A 19,703-nucleotide genomic window follows, 5' to 3' on the forward strand; every position below is an offset into this window, starting at 1 on the left:
TCGCTGCTGCTGCCCATGGCTGACCATGGTTACTTCCATTTCACTGCTCGACGCAAGCCAACCGTACAGTCCCTCCATGCTTTGAAACCCTCGGCACACGCTGCCTGTTCTGACCACTACTGTTCTGCCTCCCACTGAGTTCAGTGTTTGCAAGGCAGGCACACAAACCAAATTACCAGCCACAGTGCGACTTTCCGAGCATCCTGTACTACTACCTGTCTAGGTTCGCATGTCTTTTCGACTTCCTGAGATTGAAGTTAACGGCAGTTTCAGTTTTCTGTCAGCACACAAAAAGCCTCACATTTGGTGCTTCTATGCCACAGCCGAGTTGCCGTGGCACCTTCGTCAGCTGCCAACACTACTCCACACACAAGAGCGCCACTCGTGATTCTAATGCATCTGCATGATGGAGGCAACAGCCAGTCGGCAGATATCAGTTCAGACAATGACAGCATCTCAAATGGGGTCGTGGCAATGGCAGCCGCTTGCCAGCAAGTTTCGTTTCCTCTGCCGAGTTCAGTGATGGCACTAAATGTACAAAAAGACCTCAACGATACGTTCCTTTAGAAACCAGAGACTCAAAATGCACTAGGCAGGAAAGTGTGTCATCCCTAGGCATAAAAAACATGAACCAGCCGTCAAAAACAGATCGATAGCAGCGCAACAACTTGTTAAACAATTTCTGCAAAGCTTGGTGGTTCGCACGCAGCGAGGTCATTTTCACCAATCCCAACCAATTATGAGGGAAATCCAGGAACCCAGGGACATGCCAATTAGCGAAAACTCCCCGAGGCGCTTTCGACAGTCTCCATCGCCTGGGAAATTGTACGAACTGCAAATGTATCAACGAGGTTCTACAGTGCCCATGGCTACACTCACCAAGTTTGCAACAGCTCCTGTTTTGTTTATGTGCCAAACACACATTGCACCAAAGGCACTGGTACCCAACAAACGTTGCCACAGCTGTTTGTTTCATTTTTACTGCGTATGCACTATATACATCTGCGATCACAACCTAAGCTGCAATGAGATGATGACGTGTTCTCTGTTCCGACAGCTGCGAAAACCTAAACTGGCTCAGCTATTCTCCACCAGATTTTGCCCTCAACCTCTTGAGCACCTGTCTTGACTTTGCATGCTCCTCCAGCGATCTTGTTCCCATCATAAATGCAGCACTGGTCACTCAAAGAGCTTCAACATCACTTGCAGGGGTGAGACAGCTCAAACAGATTTGGGAGCAGTTTTTGGAGCAGCAAAATTTCGGTTTTGGAGCAGTTCGCGACATTTAATACATCGTCTTAGGAGCTTAAAAAATTAAATTTGTAGCAACTTTTGGGGACAAGTACGCTTTTGAGTCAGTTTAGAATACACACAACACTGAAATAGCCTTTAGAGAAAGCATTTTTAATAAAGTACCAAAATGTACAAACTGCACTACCTTCTTGCCAACTTCTTAAATTGTACTGAGTTTGTATGCATAGACAACGTAAAATGCCACTAAAAATACCAAGTTGAAAAACGCTGCAATCGTATGGCGTTTCTTTTTACATTTTTAATGCTGAAATTATTGTTTTTGTGATCCAAGACTGCGTTGTACGAACGAGTGTAGAACCATGGAAAAAGCTGTGCAAGGAAGGTGGCAGTCGTTGCGCCCAACCAGCCCTCCCATTTAAATACCTGAGGCGCACATTCACCCCCATCGCAATTTGAGTAATGCTGCTATGTTCAGCCACCTCACTTTTGGCATTAAATTTCACTTTACATACATCAATCATTACTAGCGCAACCAGTCCTGCTACTGGGAGCAGCCAAAATACGTCAAAACGACGCGGCACACGGCGCAACTTCTGGTGCGTCGATCGTTCCATTGCCGAGGCTTGCGAGCTCGCTGTCTAACACAACAGTAACTGAAGGTTCTATAACATCGCAACGAGTTGAAAGGTTCACTTTACAAACCCTGACTGTAGATGCACACACAGCATTTAAAACTAAAGTATGAACCCCAGCAAAGTCGTCGTGTTTTCAATGGACTCTTTTTGAGCCATGCAACTCAACATAACCTCGCCCACATTCTTGAGCCTCATCCCTGGGAACCCAGCTGACCGCAAACCTAAACTGGGTAAAAGATCGGCGAAGCGCACTGAGCGCTTCAACTATGCCGGCATGTTTTCCCTGGTGGCCATGGTTTTGCTGCCATAGTGATGTCCAATTGGGAAGCCCATTTCAGCGAACCCAGCGAGAGAGCCAATCACGCTTTGAAACTTATTGTTTGCTTCATTTCACATTTTTTGTTTTTGTGCCGTATGTGGGTTTGCAAGTGGGTGACGATAAACGAGGTGACCGGAAGGCAGAAGAGGAAGGTCCAGCTAACCCAATTATACAAAAATATGATCACGCCATCCCTAAAAGAAGAAGAAGAAGAAAACAAACAAACAAACAAACAAAGAAACCGGCACCCCCTATGGGCTGCTTGGAAAACCATGCGTCAACTCAGCCTTTTTATAATAATAATAATAATAATAATAATAATAACAATGTTTATTTCTGCCTCAAAAACATACAAGGAGAGACAGAGGAGCTGCAGAAAAAGCCGTCATTACGGCTTGACTAGGCCGCAGCCCCCGTTCAGACAAGCAACAGCAGTAGCAATGAACAGCGAAAATTACAGCTAGAAACAAAAATACGCACGCGTACAAGCTTCATGCGTTACATAACAAATGGGTGAAGAAATAACACATTCATCAAACAATAAATAAAAACAAACACACATATTTAGAGCATAATGATGTACTGAAAAAATTCAGCTGAAATACATTATATATACCTGCAACGCAGTTCCCGGTGCGTACATCTGAACAAATCAAACCCTTCACAGTAATACATGTTCAAAAGAGAAGGCAAAGCATACTTCAAGCATTCCCGACCGGTATTTAGGCGCACCATTGGAACAAACCAGCTTCCTTGCATTCTGAACGGGTAACTTGTTTTCTTTTGTTGAAGATGGGCCAGATTTCGTATATGGTCTATATTCCTTTTGGTTTTTATTTTAAATCGAACATTCAGCCGGTATTTGTACAGGTCGTATATTGTAATTACACCTGCTTCAAGAAAGAGACATTTGCTTGGCGCACAGTACTTCACATTGAAAACATAACGAAGGAACTTTTTTTGCAATAGATGAATTTTCTTTAGAAGAGAGTGTGTGGCAGTTCCCCATACAAGCTGACAGTAGTTCATATGAGAGTAAAATAAAGAGTTATACAATAGTAGCTTTAAAGATTGCTCTGCTCTGAAACTGACCTGAGCGTCGAAATCCTTGCTTTTCAAGCTGTTTTGAAAGTAGTTTGGCGCAATTTTTGCAATTTTCATGCTTTTCGAGCATCCTGGCACAGCGCAGGAAAACGGAATTGTATCAAAACTACACAATACGCACAGCTGCCTTACCCCTGCACTTGGGAAACATTTGTCGGCAGCAACGTAAAAAAATTGCCAGTTTTCTTCAAAGCCATTCAAAATCGCACGTCTTAAATCTACAGGCAGTTTTGTTGCATGTCACGAGCACCCCGAGAGCCTTTTTTGCTCTATTATTTCAGTCCGTTAACAGGTTTAATCAAAAGTAACTTTGACCGAAGTCGCAATTTGTAGCAGCCCTGTGTGGAGGTCGTTGCACAAGTTTTGGGGCACAGGCCGTGGTGGGGTCGACTGCGGGAAATGTGTGCGCTCGTTCCGAAGCAAGTGCACATGCTCCGAAGCAAGGCCAAATGTACGCGGGAGAATGAAGGACAGTGCAGCGGAGAAGAAAGAGGACAGGTGGTGGCCACATGTGCTGCGCAGGTGCTGTGGAGGAGTGTGGCAGAGTTGTGTGTGTCTGAAGTGGGTGCAAGTGGGTGTTGAAGGCGACCCTGAGGCGCAACTGTGCGATGGAGCATGAAACACCAGCAAAGAAATCAAAACGGAGCAATTCATGCCCTGTCCGATACCCACACATTAGAAAAAGCAAGCAAGATCCACTTGTGCCTGCTTTGTGAAGAACCTAATTGATGCTTGATTGGGCTAGTTGGTGGTACATTGTTTTAAGGATTGCACTTGGGCTAAACGCAGAGACGGACCTGAAAGAAGAAAATGTACAATGTACACTTGCCATACATTTTCTTCTGTAAACCCACATTGCTGTGGTGCAATGAGAGCTTATGCTGTCTTTACGACAGGTGTTTGCTTTCTTCTTTCAGGTCCCTCTCAGTGTTTAGCCCAAGCGCAATCCTTAAAGGGGTCATGCAGACAAAACACAAGTTTGGTTGATTCGAAGATTGCCTCGGTAGCCTCATACCGACACCATTTTTAATGCAAACTTCGCTCAAATAAGCTATATAATTAGCAAAAAAGCTAACGGCCGTGTGATTCACTAGCTCATTTCCTGCACTAAAACATATGACGTCATATGCCCAGCCGTGCAGTTGGCTGAGGCCAGAAAAAGCAAATACAAGTTAGGCAGGGCTTATAAGGACGCAGAATGAGCTATTTGCCCTTAAATGTAGCGCATATTCATTTTATAGCAGTAAAATGCTGGGGTAAACAATACAAGTCACGAAAGTACACGTAAACATAGAAGTACCGTTGCATACTGCTGTTGGTACTGCACGCACTACGCTTGTTTTAGCTGCACAGCAGTCCGCCACTTTGGAGTTGTCTTGCATGACACTGACCGATCGGCATCAGCAATGCTGTCTTACGTGACCCTGTTTGTTGAGCATACCCCATGTTTCACGAAACGATCACTTTCTACCGTAACAAAAACAAACCACAAATACGGTCAAAAACAAAGCAAAGGCGGCACAGTATGGTGGCGCCATCTAGGAGGACTGGCGGTAAGCAAGGCTCCGCAATCTGCTGCAAAGCCTAATAGCGCACTTGAAGTTCGTTTGAATACCGGTCATTGCGACTTCGTGGCAGACGTCACGAAAACACACGATTTGGTGGGAAAATGAAAATTTCAGCTTAAATTGATTACCGTATAAACCGGTATACGCCTTGAGCTTTGCGATCGCTGCTCCGCCTGCCGCCGCTTCTCCGCGGTGCTTACGGGATGTCCGCTGCGCAGCTGATAGCGGCTCATGCAGTGTTTCGGTTCTCTTTCACTTCTTTTTGCCTTTAGCGCCCTCAACATCTGGTTATGGTGATGTCTGTAAGAAAATACTGCGTTTAGGGCACTTAAAAAAACAGATGCCTCCTGATTAGAGTGCTCGAACGCCAACAAGAACTATCCAGGGATGCGGTACTGCGCGCTTCTGCGCTGCTCTTACGGGCGTCGGTGACGGCAGCGGCATATCACCACTGTCACCTCCGAATATTTCAGGCGCAAGTTAATTCTATTGATGCCTCGTTTAGACCTGATACTGGTACAATGAGAGGTTGGGTTCGTTTTGCCGCGCGGACAATGAATTCGGCCTTGTTTTGAGTGTACACGTCATAGAAAAATATCATTCGGGGAGGTGATCACCTAATACCTGACAATAACTTGTGCCTTTTATAGAAATAGAGACCACGCGAACATGTTAAGTATATTCCAAGTCTGTGGGTCGTTAAATATGTGCCCACTCCCGCCTGATAGCATGGACCAAGGAGAGTAATGAAACCACTGAAAAATAAATGGTCTGCCAAGTCCCGAAGCATTGTAATAGCTCATGCGGGAATGAAAAAAGAAAAAAACAGTGCAGTTTCGGAAATCCTAGGGACGTTCGTCTTACAAGCAAGGTTGAACTCACTAGACCAACTAGATGCGAAATTCTCTGATATTTTCCAAGGCAGGGAGGAGGAGGAGGAAGCCGCATAACTATCGTTGTGTACAAATGCGGAGCGATATCAAGGAATGACCGTTTTAGTAATCACACACAGGCTGCGCGTTCACCTTTATTTTGTTTTTCGACTTTGACAGCTGATCACTCAGAGGACACATTTGTTTGAAGCATACAGTAAGGAAGCATGCAGTTCACAAGCGATAAAAGGTGTCGTTGGATTGAATGTGGTATCTGATAAGGCCCTCTGATTTCACTTTTGTGCTAAATTCTGCAGGCTCCCTGTGTCATATGATGATATTCCGAAGAAGCGTTTAGTCACGGCCGCGGATATAAGCGGAGGGTATATGTAACCGATCACGGTTTGGGAAAGCTCACCTCGCGACAAGACGACCCAGCTGTAAATTCTTGATGTTGACTCCCGCATGTAATTTTGTATTATCAATATGACTTATTGCGTGGAATGACCATGATATTTATGCCACATTGGCTTGTTCAGGGTAGTGATCAATATCCGAGATATGAAGCGTAACTGGCGGGCTGTCAGGTATGAGTGCTCCGCTAGATTATGAAACCACACGAAACCGATTGAAATCGCAGTGAGCACCTGAACGAACGCTGCTTACGGAGGTGCTGTTAGTAAACTTCGGGGGAGTGGACTTACAATCAGCTCCATGCATATATGCCGGTTTCGTGACGCTGGCTTGTGACACGCACCTGGCCCTTATGCGGACCGAATGTACCACAGTAAGATCGCGTCAGGAACATTTACTCTCGTAAATACACCACATTTGCGAACAGAGTGACTGCTCCACATAAATATGTATTTCCAACGCATACAAACGGAAAATATCAGTCGCGAACGTGCCGCAAAAGCAACGGCAACAGGGGAGAGCGAGCCGGTGACTCCAGCGACTGCTTTCGAAATGGGCCGCTAGGGGGATTTCAGTGGCGCCCCTACAGGCAGCGCTCGAGGCGTATATAGGTTGAGTTAAAAAAAAAAAAAAAAAAAAAGCTCAAAAGTCACCCCTTGTCTTATATATAGCAGTCATTGGGAGAATGTAAATTGTTGTCTGGCAACAACGTGCAAGTGTAGTCCGTTGCCATCGCCCTTTGTGTCGGACTGCTCTCTCTCACTATCGAGCCTTTTTTGCTTTTTCTCTTTTCCCTTGTTTTTCGTCTTTTACTCGTCTTGTTTGTGTGCGTGCGTGCATTTCTGCACGTGTCTGCTCCGAGATGAGCGGCAGAAGTCAACGCCAGTTCACCGCTGCGTTTAAGCTGAAGGCGATTGAGTCGCTGAGCAAAATAGGAATATGGCGGCGCAACGCCAGTTTGGAGTTTTGGAGAAAAATGTGCGGTACTGGCAGAGCCAGAAAGCTAAGCTGTGCGCGTGCAACCCCCGAAACAGATCATTCCATGGACGTCAAGCGGTGCACCCCGTGTTGGAGAACAAAGTGGCGGACTTTGTTCAGGAACTTCGCTCACGATCACTGCCGGTAGCAGCAGAGGCCATCCGCAGACCAGCTCTGCGAACTGTACAATGAGTGGATAGCTGGCGCAATGAAAAGACATCTACGGGCCGGCTGCGAAGACCATCCCTCGTGACCGTGTCAAGCTGGGTGTCTTCCTCTTGGCAGTCGCTGCCCGACGACATGGTTGCACGAGCGTTTAGTAAGTGCTCCATCAGCAACGCGCTCGACGGCACTGAAGGCGGCAGTGAGAAGCAGTCATCCTTGGACAACTCTGACAGCTCGGACGAGTGACTTCGGCAGACATAGTGGGTGACAGTGATGGACGGGCGTAAAAAATAAATATAGACATTGTGTGTGCGCTTCTGTGCCGAATTATTTTTTTTTGTAAACTTTTCCCACCTCAAGGTAAGGGGTCCACCTTTATACCGGGTCGACCTATATTCCGGTTAATACGGTAATTTCTCAGTGAAGAAGGCATCGTTTGCTGCTGGACAAGCGCTGGGGGCACTATAAAACACGAAATCTTTTGAATAAAACAAACTTCTACTTTGTCTGCATTGCCCTTTTAAGACTTCGTGAGGAAAGTGAACCAAAGGGGGCTTTCTTGCACACTCCAGGCCGTGCGACAACTATTCTCCCTTCCCTCCTCCTTTTGATACTCCGAGCTGACCACAGGCCCAAAAACGTGGGACCAGTCAGTGGCAGTCGATAGCCGAGATACACAAACGGCAGACAATGCGGAAGGGTGGCACGCAGAGAAAAGGACAAGGAGGGCATTTCAAGGTGGCCTAGTGTTGGTAAGCTCAGTTCCAGGGGCTTTAGGGCTGCCTTTTTTTGGACACTGCTTATTTCCCGAGACTCGATTCTTGTCCCATACCCGCCGTAGTGGCTCAGTGGCTAAGGGGTTGTGCTGCTGAGCACAAGAATGCGGGTTCAATTCCTGACCGCGGTGGCCATTTTTCTGATGGAGGCGAAGCGCGAAAACGCCTGTGTGTTCGAGATTTCAGCGCACATTAAGGATCCCCAGGTGATCAAAATTAATCCGGAGCCTTCCACTACGGCGCACCTCATCTGCCTGTGCAGCGTTGGCACGTCAAACCCCGCAATCACTCAATTCTTGTCCCCCCCTCGGATGAACGGCCTGGTGGGCAGCCTGGGGAGGAGGAAGAGGGTCGGGAGCACTCACTGCACTGGATCGAGGACAGCTTGGAGGTGAAGGGGGCAGCAATGCTGGCGTCGCCCAGCTTCACAACCTGTGCCTGGTCCTGTTCCTCAAGGTCCTTGAGAAGCTTCTGCAGCTGCTTCTGCAGAGGAAAAAGGGCGGCATGGGGAGTTCAAAGGGCTCATTCTAACCAAGCCAGTAATTTATTCATTCTAAGTTTATTTCACTTGGTTGATTTTTTTTCTATTTTATCTTATTACCTTATCTACATATATCATTGTTTCAAAGTTTTTTTCCTTCCTTTATATTTCATTATCATTTTTCTAGTACTGCTGCTAAACATATGTGAAACGCTCAGTCTCTGTATGCCCCCCCCCCCTCGTTGTAGTACTACCACGGCCACTCGATCTCCCCCCTTTTGAAGAGGCACCCAGCTAAACTCAAAGCGGTGCACACGTGACACAATCAAGCGAACGCGGAAGCAAGCGGCACTGCGGTCTCGCGAGCGGGCACGGGGATGCCAAAGCGGCGGCGCCAGGAGGGGGGTTCGGTAAGAAAACTGCTCTCCTCCTCCCCTCTCTTACTCGTAAGCGGCGCAGTCGACTCGTTTTTGAGGGGTGGAAGGGATGCGAGGCACATGCCGTTGGCGCAATCGGTGCGGAGAGTCAGAGGCAGCTCGCATTTTCGTTCCACGCTGTAACCGGATTCAATAGTTACATCCGATATTGCGGCACTGGAGCATCGTAAATAAGCGGTTTATTTTACCATAGAAAGCATACAAAAGTTGACGGTGCTATAGTTAATCATTGTTATATACGATATATTGTTATAAACAGTGTCGTTATAAGTGGACTCGACTGTATTCACAACACTTCAGTAAGCACTGTGCAAATTTGTGGCTATAAGCATATCACTAAAGCCCCCGACTGCAGCCAAGTTGCTTCGTCTTTGCTGCTGCAACGACCTTTACTTCATCTGTGTTGCTATAAGTGTGAGTTTCCTTCAGTTTTTTGTAAGTTATAACCACTGGACATTAAACATTGTGTGTGCATTAGCCGTTTCCCCACACTGACATTGCTGAGTTTGGGCCACGGTTCGATGATGAATTGGGAGAACGAAGGAAGCTTCCTTCATTGGCTCAACCCCGGCCAACCTCCCTAAGTGGGTATGTTTGGCTTGACAAATGTGCGCCGGGGACGCTGGGCGGTTGCCGCATGGTACGCACACGAGCACTCAGCATTTTCTTTGTTCTTTTAACTGCCGGGCAGTCACCGCGAGGCACCCCCTCACGTGCGCTCGGCATTTTCTTAGTAGTTCTTGATATTTTTAACTGCGGACATGAAACTTGAATGATTTGCTAAACAGCTCTGCTGCTAAAAATTCCAAACACATCACAACAACCACTGCACTTTATTTAGCATGCAAGAAGTGTGTGAGCTTCGCTTGCTTCATTTTCTGCATCATGAAGTTCACCAAACTGTCTCCAAGCTTTATAGTAATGCCACCCAAATGTCCAGCGCTAAGAAAGTCCAGCGAGAAAATGCCAAGAAAGTCCAGCGCCGTCCATTGTGCTGCGGCAGCGGCAAATTACAGACCTCGCTTTACGGCTTGCAGACAACTCATAAAAAGATGAGCAAAAAGATAAAAATGTAAGAGTATGTGGATGTCCAATCTCTCATGGAATCACCCAGTGGCCATGGCAGTCGGCGAACTGCTGAGTTGAGAGAGGCTAGCGAGCCAATGGTCTCGTGATGCGTATCTCATCACGCGAAACGAGAATCCAACATTCAATACTACAACAAGTAGCGGTGTGATGTTTGAGTGGCACCCCCTGGCTCTGACGTCAGCTTAGGGACTCGTGCCGCTGTCGTCTGCTACACTTGCGGAGCTGCTACACTCGCGCTGCCGTGGTCCGCTTTTGAGGGGCAGCAAAGCCACAGCTAAAAATCGTCCGCTCTGATCTTTTAGGGCATCCAAAACTGTTTTCCAGTGATTCGGCTATTTTTCCAGCTTCTGACACCTCTTAATAACTTCAAGCTGTATACCGCACAAGTTTGAAACTCACGACGAGAGAGAGACCAACTTTCTTCAGAGCATCGGTCAGATGATGATGTATAACTCGTCCTTTCTAGCTTATTTGCGAGGCTCAGTGCTCAGAGCTCCTCGATGAGTATGCAAAATGCGTAGGCTTTCCTGAAGTATTTTCAAGATACTCTTATGAAGACTCAACAGTCTAATGCTACGCACCAAGCAGCACGTCCCTACATGCGCATCGCAAAGCAGGAAATAAAACGGCTGTCTTCTATTTGTTTCGTTGTTGTTGACTTACATCAGATGAAACTTTTTTCTATGCTAAACGCATTAATTTTTCTGCACCGTCACAAACGCCTTATTAGGAGGTTTGGGGATGTTTGAGAGGTGCACATATTTTCTTCAGGCTGTAAGATATACACTACCTTCTTCAGAAATTGGCTTTCGGTATGGCTGCGTACAAGAAGGTGCATATTCGCAGCGTGCGTTGTTTATTCACGTCCAAATGCAATGCGAAGGTTTGTGCTACGCCACCGCGAAACAGAACAGCGCAGACGGCGTTGTCCAGAGTACTCGAAGGCAACTTTTCCACCCCGAATTTCTATCGTAACTAGCAAACTGAATCTCAACCCTAACAGATGATTATTACGGTGTTGAAGGCTTGATATACTCGCTAACGAATGCAATAAATAGTGTATGTGCCAGTTTTCAGTATTATGAAGAATCAAAACCGATGAATATCTCCGAGCAGCTATTTATTGTTTTCCAACCCTTTCAGGCATAAAGAACAAATCCTGGCATACTCAGGATGGCGTTCCATGAACTGAAGAAAATTACTCTTGCTCTCTGTCCTGGACTGAGGACTGCGCCGGCTAAGCAGCTCGATTTTACTGCTAAATACAGTTTCCTCCTCCTCCCCCTCCTCCTCCTCCTCTTGAGTGCAGTGTTACTATAACACATATCTGAATAGTGGTAAGGCATGGCTGTCGAAAATGTACCGAAATGTCCCTCCAGGTCTCAACAAACATAGTGTTACTGTATTTTTACCCTACACGTTACTTGTTTTGCTCAATAAGCCTCCATACTGGCCTGCACCAGCACGCACCTATACACACCATAGGTTATTTGGAACTCAACCTACATTTTTTGTGTCCCATAGTGCATGTCGACATACTTTCATGCTCTGACAACGTAAAGTGATGTGTTACAATACTTTCGAGCGTTGGGCGAGGTTGCAAAAACTGGTTTACCTTACATAAAATTACCTGGAGTCGTAGTGCCTTCTGCCAAAGCCGAGAGCCCCGAAGGCCTGGCATTTGTTTTGGTCTTGCATTTTTTCTGCTGTCGGTTTTTAGACTCTGGCTGTTCCCTTTGTTCGAATGACTCTCCGCAAAGGACCGGCTTCGCAGGAATGGGGCCACGCCGGCTGTGTTTCTTCCAAAGCGGTGTGGAAAACTATACTGTAAATCACGCCTTAAGCTAGTGTATGCGATTTTAAGTCTTTTATTATTATAAAAAGTTGCGCACATGCAAAATGCGGTGCGGGCAAGCATCAACAGTCAACTGAGTGCAAAGAAACAGCAGGTGGAGCGAGCCCGCGTGAAGCAGACGACAAATGCGAGAATCCCTAAGCTGACGTCCCGAAGACGCGCTTCGCAGCGCCGCCTGTGGTCGCGCTCCCCGCCAATAGTCAATACAACACGCAGAATCGTTCTTTGTTCACACCCCACATTGGACCCTAGCTGTCAGGCCAACAAATGTGGAATAAGAATTCTGGTAAACATCGTGCGCAGGCATATATGGTTCAGTTTTCACATATTTGCGGGAGAGTGATGATGTCGGTACATATTTTATCAGCTAGCCAAATGCACTGCAAAGGAGACCAAAGTCTTTCTGTTTGGCACCAACTTGTAACAGAGGCGTCTCTAACAAGTCAGAAATGTAAAAATGGCACTGGAAACAGAGGAAACATTATGTCAGCACTAAAAGATGGGACGCAGGATAAACGCTAGAACATCATGGTCTCCCAGTCAGTGGCTAGCGCTTGTCCTGTCCTGTGCATCTCTAGTCTGCGTCCCATCTTTCAGAACTGACACACAGTCTTCACTATCAAGTAACCAACTAGCTCAACTTTCCATCCTTAATTTGTGGCACTGGAATTTTTTGTAACCTATCAGCGATTCACATGTGGCAAATACAGCAGCATTGGTACTTTCTGCTTTTGCATGTGATAATATAAAATGCAGATGATGCAGCATCAATAAAACAGCCATCACCCCAGTTTGCAGCAAATGTTCAGTGTTCCCAATTTACGCCGTTCATAGCAATGACCACAATGCAGTGGCACCCCGATAGTATAACTTTCTTGGGAGCGCGCAAAAATGTCGTATGACTGGGGTGTCGTACGAGTGGGGCGTGAATGAATACCGCCTTAGCACGTGGCAAAAATGTCGTATGACTGGAGTGTCGTACGAGTGGGGCGTGAATGAATACCGCCTTAGCACGTGGCAAAAATGTCGTATAACTGGGGTGTTGTACGAGTGGGGCATGAATAAATACCGCCTTAGCACGTGGTCTGGTGCAACAGTTTTGCTAAAAGCATGTTCCTGCCACATTTATTGCGTAACTTGCCCATTCACGAGATCTGCGAGCACTCCCTTTAAGCTGTATCTTGTGCACACACTTTGTGCGCTCCGAGGCCGTTTGCCAGCTGGCTACATTCAGCACAATATAAGACTGAGAACGGCGAGCATGGCGTGCATGCGAGAAGGATGCCAACGTCGCGCCACAGGAAGCCTTTGGAATGCGCCTTTTAATTTTCTATGGGCCAGTTACTGAAGCATGCTTGAGAAATTGTCAATTTCCGTTTTCTTATTGGAAATCACAAATATTCGCTTCGATTCACAACTATTCGAGCGAAATTGTCATTTGCTTTGAAACCAAAAATCACTATTCGCACAGCCCTAATAAATGAGCTAAGAAGTTGACTATGGCTCGCACTGTGCCTCTCCTGGTTCATTTCGCGCTTGGCAAGGGACATGAGAAGCAAAGAAAAAAGGAAACTGAGGCTAAGGACAGCAGGGTACCCGGACAATCCGTTGGCGTGGACTAGTGAGACTCGCGTTGCGTGGGTGCAGGAAACTGCAACGCCAGCCCCCCCCCCCCCCCCCGGGAACTATTACTGGGAGAAAAAGGCAAGCTGAGCTGCACAGCGAACGAGCGGGCGAAACGAGACACGTGGGTGCCAGCCTCACCTGGGCGTCGGCCATCTTTTCGGCCCGAGATGCCCTGCTGGGCCCGCCACTGGGCTTGCCATCCGGCCGCTTGCCCACGCGGCCGCGGGCAGCCATTGCCTCCAGACGGGAGCTCACTGCACTGCTGGCGCCGTCCGCCTGGCTGTCCGCCGCATCCGGGTGGGCGTGGTTGCTGCTGCCACCCTCGTCCTTCTTGCGCCGGCCACCGGCCTTCTCCTGCGTGTGCGGGGCATTCGCCAGGAGGGCCACTCCTGCAACAGGGAGGGACAGGGGAAAGCGGTCACTGCCATCGCGTGCTGTCGTGGGTGACGCTGTTGCAGCTGGCAACGGTCCCCTCCTGCCTGGCTTGGCTAGCTGCGTGGCTTCTTTTCACTCCTGAAGTCAAAACCAACAGAAAAGGGTAACATTCTTTATCTTGTTCGTCTTCCACGAGTTCCTAAACAATCCCTGACAAATAAGACTTCGGAGCTTCACTTTTCTATTGACAAAATACATAACTTTAAATAATTTAACGGTAGTATTGTTGTTTTTTTTGCGGCCACAAGCAAGTTCTGAGCTAGTCGGCATGATGGAAAGTAGTGATGGAATATTTCTCCGCGGTACATAATGGCATGCTCACTTAAGGAGGGGTCACCTCTAGGAGGAGGAGGAATAAACGTCCCTATGAAGCAGTTCGCCTTGATCAGGACCCCTTGAGACCATCCGGCTTCTTGAGCCCTCTTCACCCGCCAAAGCTGGTCATCAGGGTCCGAGCTGGGCAGTGCTCTCTCCCAGTGCTCAGAGGAGGGGAAGGGGAGGGGGGTAGGTTGGGGTCCTTATCGCAGCCCCACACAATATGGTAAAGCGTGCCCGGAGCCTCACAGAAGCAGCATTCTGAGGAGTAGAGGGTGAGGGCCAGAATGTGGGCTCTAGTTGGGTGGGGAAAGGTGTTGGTTTGGATGCCTAAAAGGTGGTGTTCTTGTTCTTTTGTGTGGAGGAGGGTACATTGTTCGTTGCAGGAGGTAGTGCTGCGTGATTTCTGTGTAGGACAAGAGGGGACAGGCACGCCACTGCGCACCGAACTCCTGACTAGCCCGGTATGTCAAATCTCGGGCATGCTGGTGGGCAGCTTTGTTTCCGGGCACGTCCGCATGGGCGGGAGCCCAAATAATCCTTACACGGTGTTGTGGAGGATGCTGCAGTAGAATTTGTGTGGCGAAGGGTGAGAGGAAGCCGCTCGAGAATGTTCTGCATGCTTGTTGGCAGTCCGTAATGATGATCTCTGCAGGGGTTTGAGCAAATGCTAGGGCTATGGCCACTTATTCTGCCTGTAGTGCATGGGTGGCAGGAATTGATGCACTTGTGAGGAGGGCTTGAGCTGTAGCAGAGTCCTTCAATTTTTTATTGAAGGACTCTGGCTTTAGTCACAACAGCGGTCATAGCTCTCCTCCCGGGATAGGAGGCTGCGTCCGTGTATACTGTGGTGGAGTTTTGGCCATACCATTTGAAGATTGCTTTCGCTCTGCAACTCTGCGATCCTGGTGGTGTGTTGGATGCATGTTCCGGAGCAGTGGGGCCACATCAATAAATTGGCGAATCTCATGCGGAAGCTGAGTCGCATCGGTCTGGCGATGTTGAAGCAGCAGCGCACGCACAGCTGGTTCAGAATTGTTCTGCCGGTTGAGGTGGAACTCAGACGTAATAATTGGTTCATATGATGAGCTTCGAGGAGCTCATCCAAGGTATTATGAACTCCCAAGTGTAGTAGTTTTGGTGTTGAGGTGCTGACAGGTAGTCCCAACACCAGCTTGTATGCCTTGTGTATGATAGTTTCTACCTTGTCCTTTTCAGCCTTCGAGAGCACAGCGTAGGGGATAGCGTAACTAACCCTAGAGATGACAAAGGCTTCGAGTAGCCTTAGCACATCCGCCTCTCACATACCTCTCGTTTTTGTGCTGACCCTGCGGATCATGTGGGAGACTTGCTCCGTGGTGGTCCAGCAGTTTGGTATTGGAGCGATCCGCTTGTAGAAGCATGCCTAAGATTCTTACCTGCTGAGTTGGAACAATAGGGTGGCCAGCCACTTCTAGGGAGATGTTTGGCGACCCGGGAGGGAGTTTTTTACGTGGCGAGACGATAAGCAGCTCAGAGTTTTGCGGCGCACACGCTAGGCCACATTGTCGTGCGTATTCACAGACAATGTAGGCTGCCTGTTGTAGGTTGGTCTCCATTTCCCCCAGTGACCCATGAGTGGCCCATATAATGATGTCATCTACATATAATCCATGGCGTATGCCTGGTATGGCATCCAGGAGCAGAGGGAGGCCTACGAGGGCTATATTAAACAGCAAGGGGGAAAGGACCGCACCCTGGGGTGTGCCCTTGTTGCCGAGAGAACCTGTATTGGACGTTAAATCTCCCACCTTCAGAATGGCTTTTTGGCCGTTGAGGAAGTCGCGTATGTATTTGTAGGTGCGTTCCCCGCAGTTAAGGCCATTCAGTTGTTTTAGTATGGCCGTATGACTGGCATTGTCAAACGCACCTTTTAAACCCAAGGCTAAGATTAAGATGGCTTTTGGGTTATCCCTCAAGCATTTCAGCATAACCTCTTCCTTCAGTTGAAGAAGGATGTCCTGTGTGGAAGTGGTGATGGCGAAATTCACAGGGACATGTTATTTTGTTCAAGGTACTGCTGTAGTCTTTTGTAGATGACGTGCTCTAGAAGCTTTACCAAACACGAGGTTAGTGATATAGGGTGCAGGTTCTCGGTGCTCTGTGGTCTTCCAGGCTTCGGAATAAGACGCACCTCTGCCGTCTTCCATTCTTCCGGAAGTTGGCCCGACCTCCACTTTATATTACGAAGAGGTAGAAGTGCGCTTGAGCCCTTTGGAGCAGTTCAGGCAGCAGGAATAATGCTGTTTTGGAGCAGCTTTGGAGCAATCAAAGGGGAGTTTTGGAGCAGCTCTGGAGCATCAAAAGAACAGTTTTGGAGCACAGCAAGCCTGTTTGGAAGCAGATTTCGCGAGCCAAACAGCATTTACCTTCAATTTTTTTAATTTCTCGTAAACATAAAAAACCAACATTCAATTGTTCTTACTCCACATTCGATCAATACTGAGCCGACCAATTTTCCAATGAATTAGACAATATATGTTCCCACAATTAAAACTAACAGCTGACAGTGCAATAACTAAGAGAAAACTAGAAATAAGCAATGCTTTGAATAGCTACATTTAACTAGATACTTCAGACAAACGGAAAATAAATGTTCGTGATATTACGACACCATCACAGTCGGAAAAAACAACCCAGAGAAGACCAGACATAGGCAAAACGACCCTTTTGCACCTCAGATGATAAAAGTTTAACTTCATTCTGCCCCAAACGAAACTCTGGAAAAATGAAGAAAAACTAAGAGAAACAAAGAAAGAACGAAATTGAGAGAAAAAGGAACTAAAGGGAAACAAGGGAGCATCGTACAAAAAACAAAGACTTTCCATTCATTCAGTATCAGCTAATAAGCACTGCCAAGATAGGCAAGAAAGTTTCTTTTATAGACCAATCCAACGAGGGCGCCGCCATCTTGCGTGCGCAGTGCCCTCTGGTAGCTGGCCAATTTGCTGGCTTGGGCGTTTGCTCCGCGGTGCATGGGTGCCAGCGGCGGCTCGGTGAATTTTTCGTTGTAGCGCATTGTACGTTCTTTTCCGTAATATACTTTAAATGGGAAAGTTGTTACATAGGACCAGTCTAAGCGATCTGGCTTAAATTGGCGGCTTTTTGGGCCGTGGTGGAGCTGTAATTCGACTCGAGGTAGCGTGGTCCACAGTGGGTAAACGATGCCGCGTCGAACATGCTTGCAATACTTCGTCACAATTTTCTTTGTTTGCGTGTGTGCGTCCAGGATCGCGTATAGCGGGTATTTTGATTGCTTTACTGCAAAAACTGATGTTTGTTAACACGATCAAATTGTGATACGCTCGGCGCCCATGGGCAGCAAGCAGAAGCACGTGTCAGTGTAACAGACTACTGGCTTCATATCCCTGCAGGGTTTAATACAGGTAGTTTTGGGTGAACTTAGTAAGTATTTGGCATATTACATAGTTGGTATTAAATCTTACCGATATATCAACACCTCATCCTCAGCCACCACTGCCGCCAACTATGAACAAAACTTCCTCTCTCTAAAATTCCAAGCTACTCTGCAGCACAATTTAACCGTGCAAGTAATGCACGACATAAATAAAATAAACAACACAGCTCCTGCAGAACATCATATAAGGACTTCTTAAGCGTACGCCGTTGGGCAACCAGTCAAGCGTTTGCTTTTGCATTGCTTAGTTTGATGTTGCCGACGTAGAGACATCACATTTGGGCAATAGACTGAACTCTTGGCTGGAGTGAATGAGTGAACAACTTTGTTTTGCCGAAGTCGGGGATTGGGGAAGAAGGTGGAATTCCCTTCAGTAGCCCCCCCCTCTCCCCGCCCCCCTCAGGTTGGCTGGGGAAAAGGACAACCTAGGGAGGTAGTAGTCAGTGTGAAAATCGCCAAGGCCAGCCCACGTAATACTTGGAGCTGGGTATGCCGCAATGTGACCGCAGCAATGGTGGAGATGGAACTAATACCATCTGTGGCACAGGCAAGTTTGAGAGACCCATTTTAGTGTGGAAAGAAGGTAGAAGAATTTTCCGCCACTAATCCAAAGTAAGTGTACAGAAAGAGCTCAGCAGAACAAAATTGCCAAAAATCATGTGTGCTTTAAAGTGCGTAACTCAGGAGCTGCTAGTCTGGCTCATTTATTAGCAACATTTCCTTAAAATAATGCGTAAATTAGTGGTAAACCCGCATGCGCGATGCCTACAAAGCTTAGCCAAGGCGAAGGAGCAGCTGCGCCAAGCCCACCGGGATTGGCGCGCACACTCCAGAGAGGGGGAAAGGCGGCCCGCGCACCGCGACCGCTGAGTGCGAGAGTACGTTTCCCCCCGCCCGATGGAACGGTCTATACGAGCACCGAGGTATCAACTAGCAAGCATGGTTGAGAAGTCTGGCCTCTCAGTATGTTCGCTGTCGACTATCCTAAAATGCGAGGCAAGCATCTCGAAGTGCGCAAAGAAAGAAAACTGCCCGACCAACCCATGCAGACCTCGATTTCAGTGGCCCGAAAAGCCGACTGTGCCTGGTTTCGATTTGACAGTCACATAAAATGCAATATGCAGTATACCCACACAATACAAGCATTTCTGGGATCTGCTTGCTGGTAGCCTGGCAGTCTTCAGAGGGGCCATGAAGACGTAATACAAGTTTGGTTCACTGAAAAGACTGCTTTGACCAGATAACAATGACACCAATCTCATTGCAAACTTCGAACAATTGACGTATTAAGGGGGGACGACACTGTTCTTAATTAAAACAGCTTCTTTTAATTTTTAAGTAAACTCTGTGAAACTTGCCAGTCTTGGTGGTTTTTTTCACTGAATTTATTTATTTTTTGAGTCAGTCAAATAGTTACCAAGATAATTAGAGATAATTAGTCATTTATGGAGAAACAATAGACAAAGCACTGCTAGTCACCGAACTGTAATCTTTATATTTTCCACTACTATGAACCATGGTGAATGCAATAAGAGAATCGGTTTTTTGATGACCCGCTTGGAACTCATTTTACAGCTCTATAAACCTTGGTGGCACCAGTGGCAAAGAACCATTTTGAATTCCCATTTCAAACACCAAAGTTTATTGAGCTTGTAAAATAAGTTCCAAGCGGTGCATCAAAAACCAATTCTCTTATTGCACTCTCCAGGGTTCATATTGGAAAATACAAAGACTTCTGTTTTATGACCAACACTGTTTCGTCTATTGTTCCTCCAAAAATGGCTAATTACCTTGGTAACTAAGTGACTGACAAAAAAAAAATGGCATATTTGAAATCAGTGGGGGAAAAGCAACAAGACTGGTAAGTTTCACAGGGTTTACTTAAAAATTAAAAGAAACAGTTTTAAGAGCCATGTCCACCTT

General features: G+C 47.1%; 1 protein-coding gene across 1 annotated transcript in view; it reads right to left on the reverse strand.

The window, feature by feature from the left end:
- The window catches only part of LOC144138053 (endoplasmic reticulum transmembrane helix translocase-like), a 118,790-nt gene that overhangs the window by 17,579 nt on the left and 81,508 nt on the right, over window positions 1-19,703 (reverse strand). The window contains exons 18-19 of the mRNA XM_077670127.1: window positions 13,712-13,962; window positions 8,451-8,568 (exon numbers count right to left, since the gene is read on the reverse strand). Of these exons, the coding sequence (XP_077526253.1) occupies window positions 8,451-8,568; window positions 13,712-13,962 (369 nt within the window). The remainder of the gene's footprint in view (window positions 1-8,450; window positions 8,569-13,711; window positions 13,963-19,703) is intronic.

The sequence above is a fragment of the Haemaphysalis longicornis genome, unplaced genomic scaffold (assembly GCF_048455015.1).
Source record: "Haemaphysalis longicornis isolate Haplotype H1 unplaced genomic scaffold, Haemaphysalis longicornis Haplotype H1 scaffold_1, whole genome shotgun sequence".
NCBI classification, from domain to species: Eukaryota; Metazoa; Arthropoda; class Arachnida; order Ixodida; family Ixodidae; genus Haemaphysalis; species Haemaphysalis longicornis.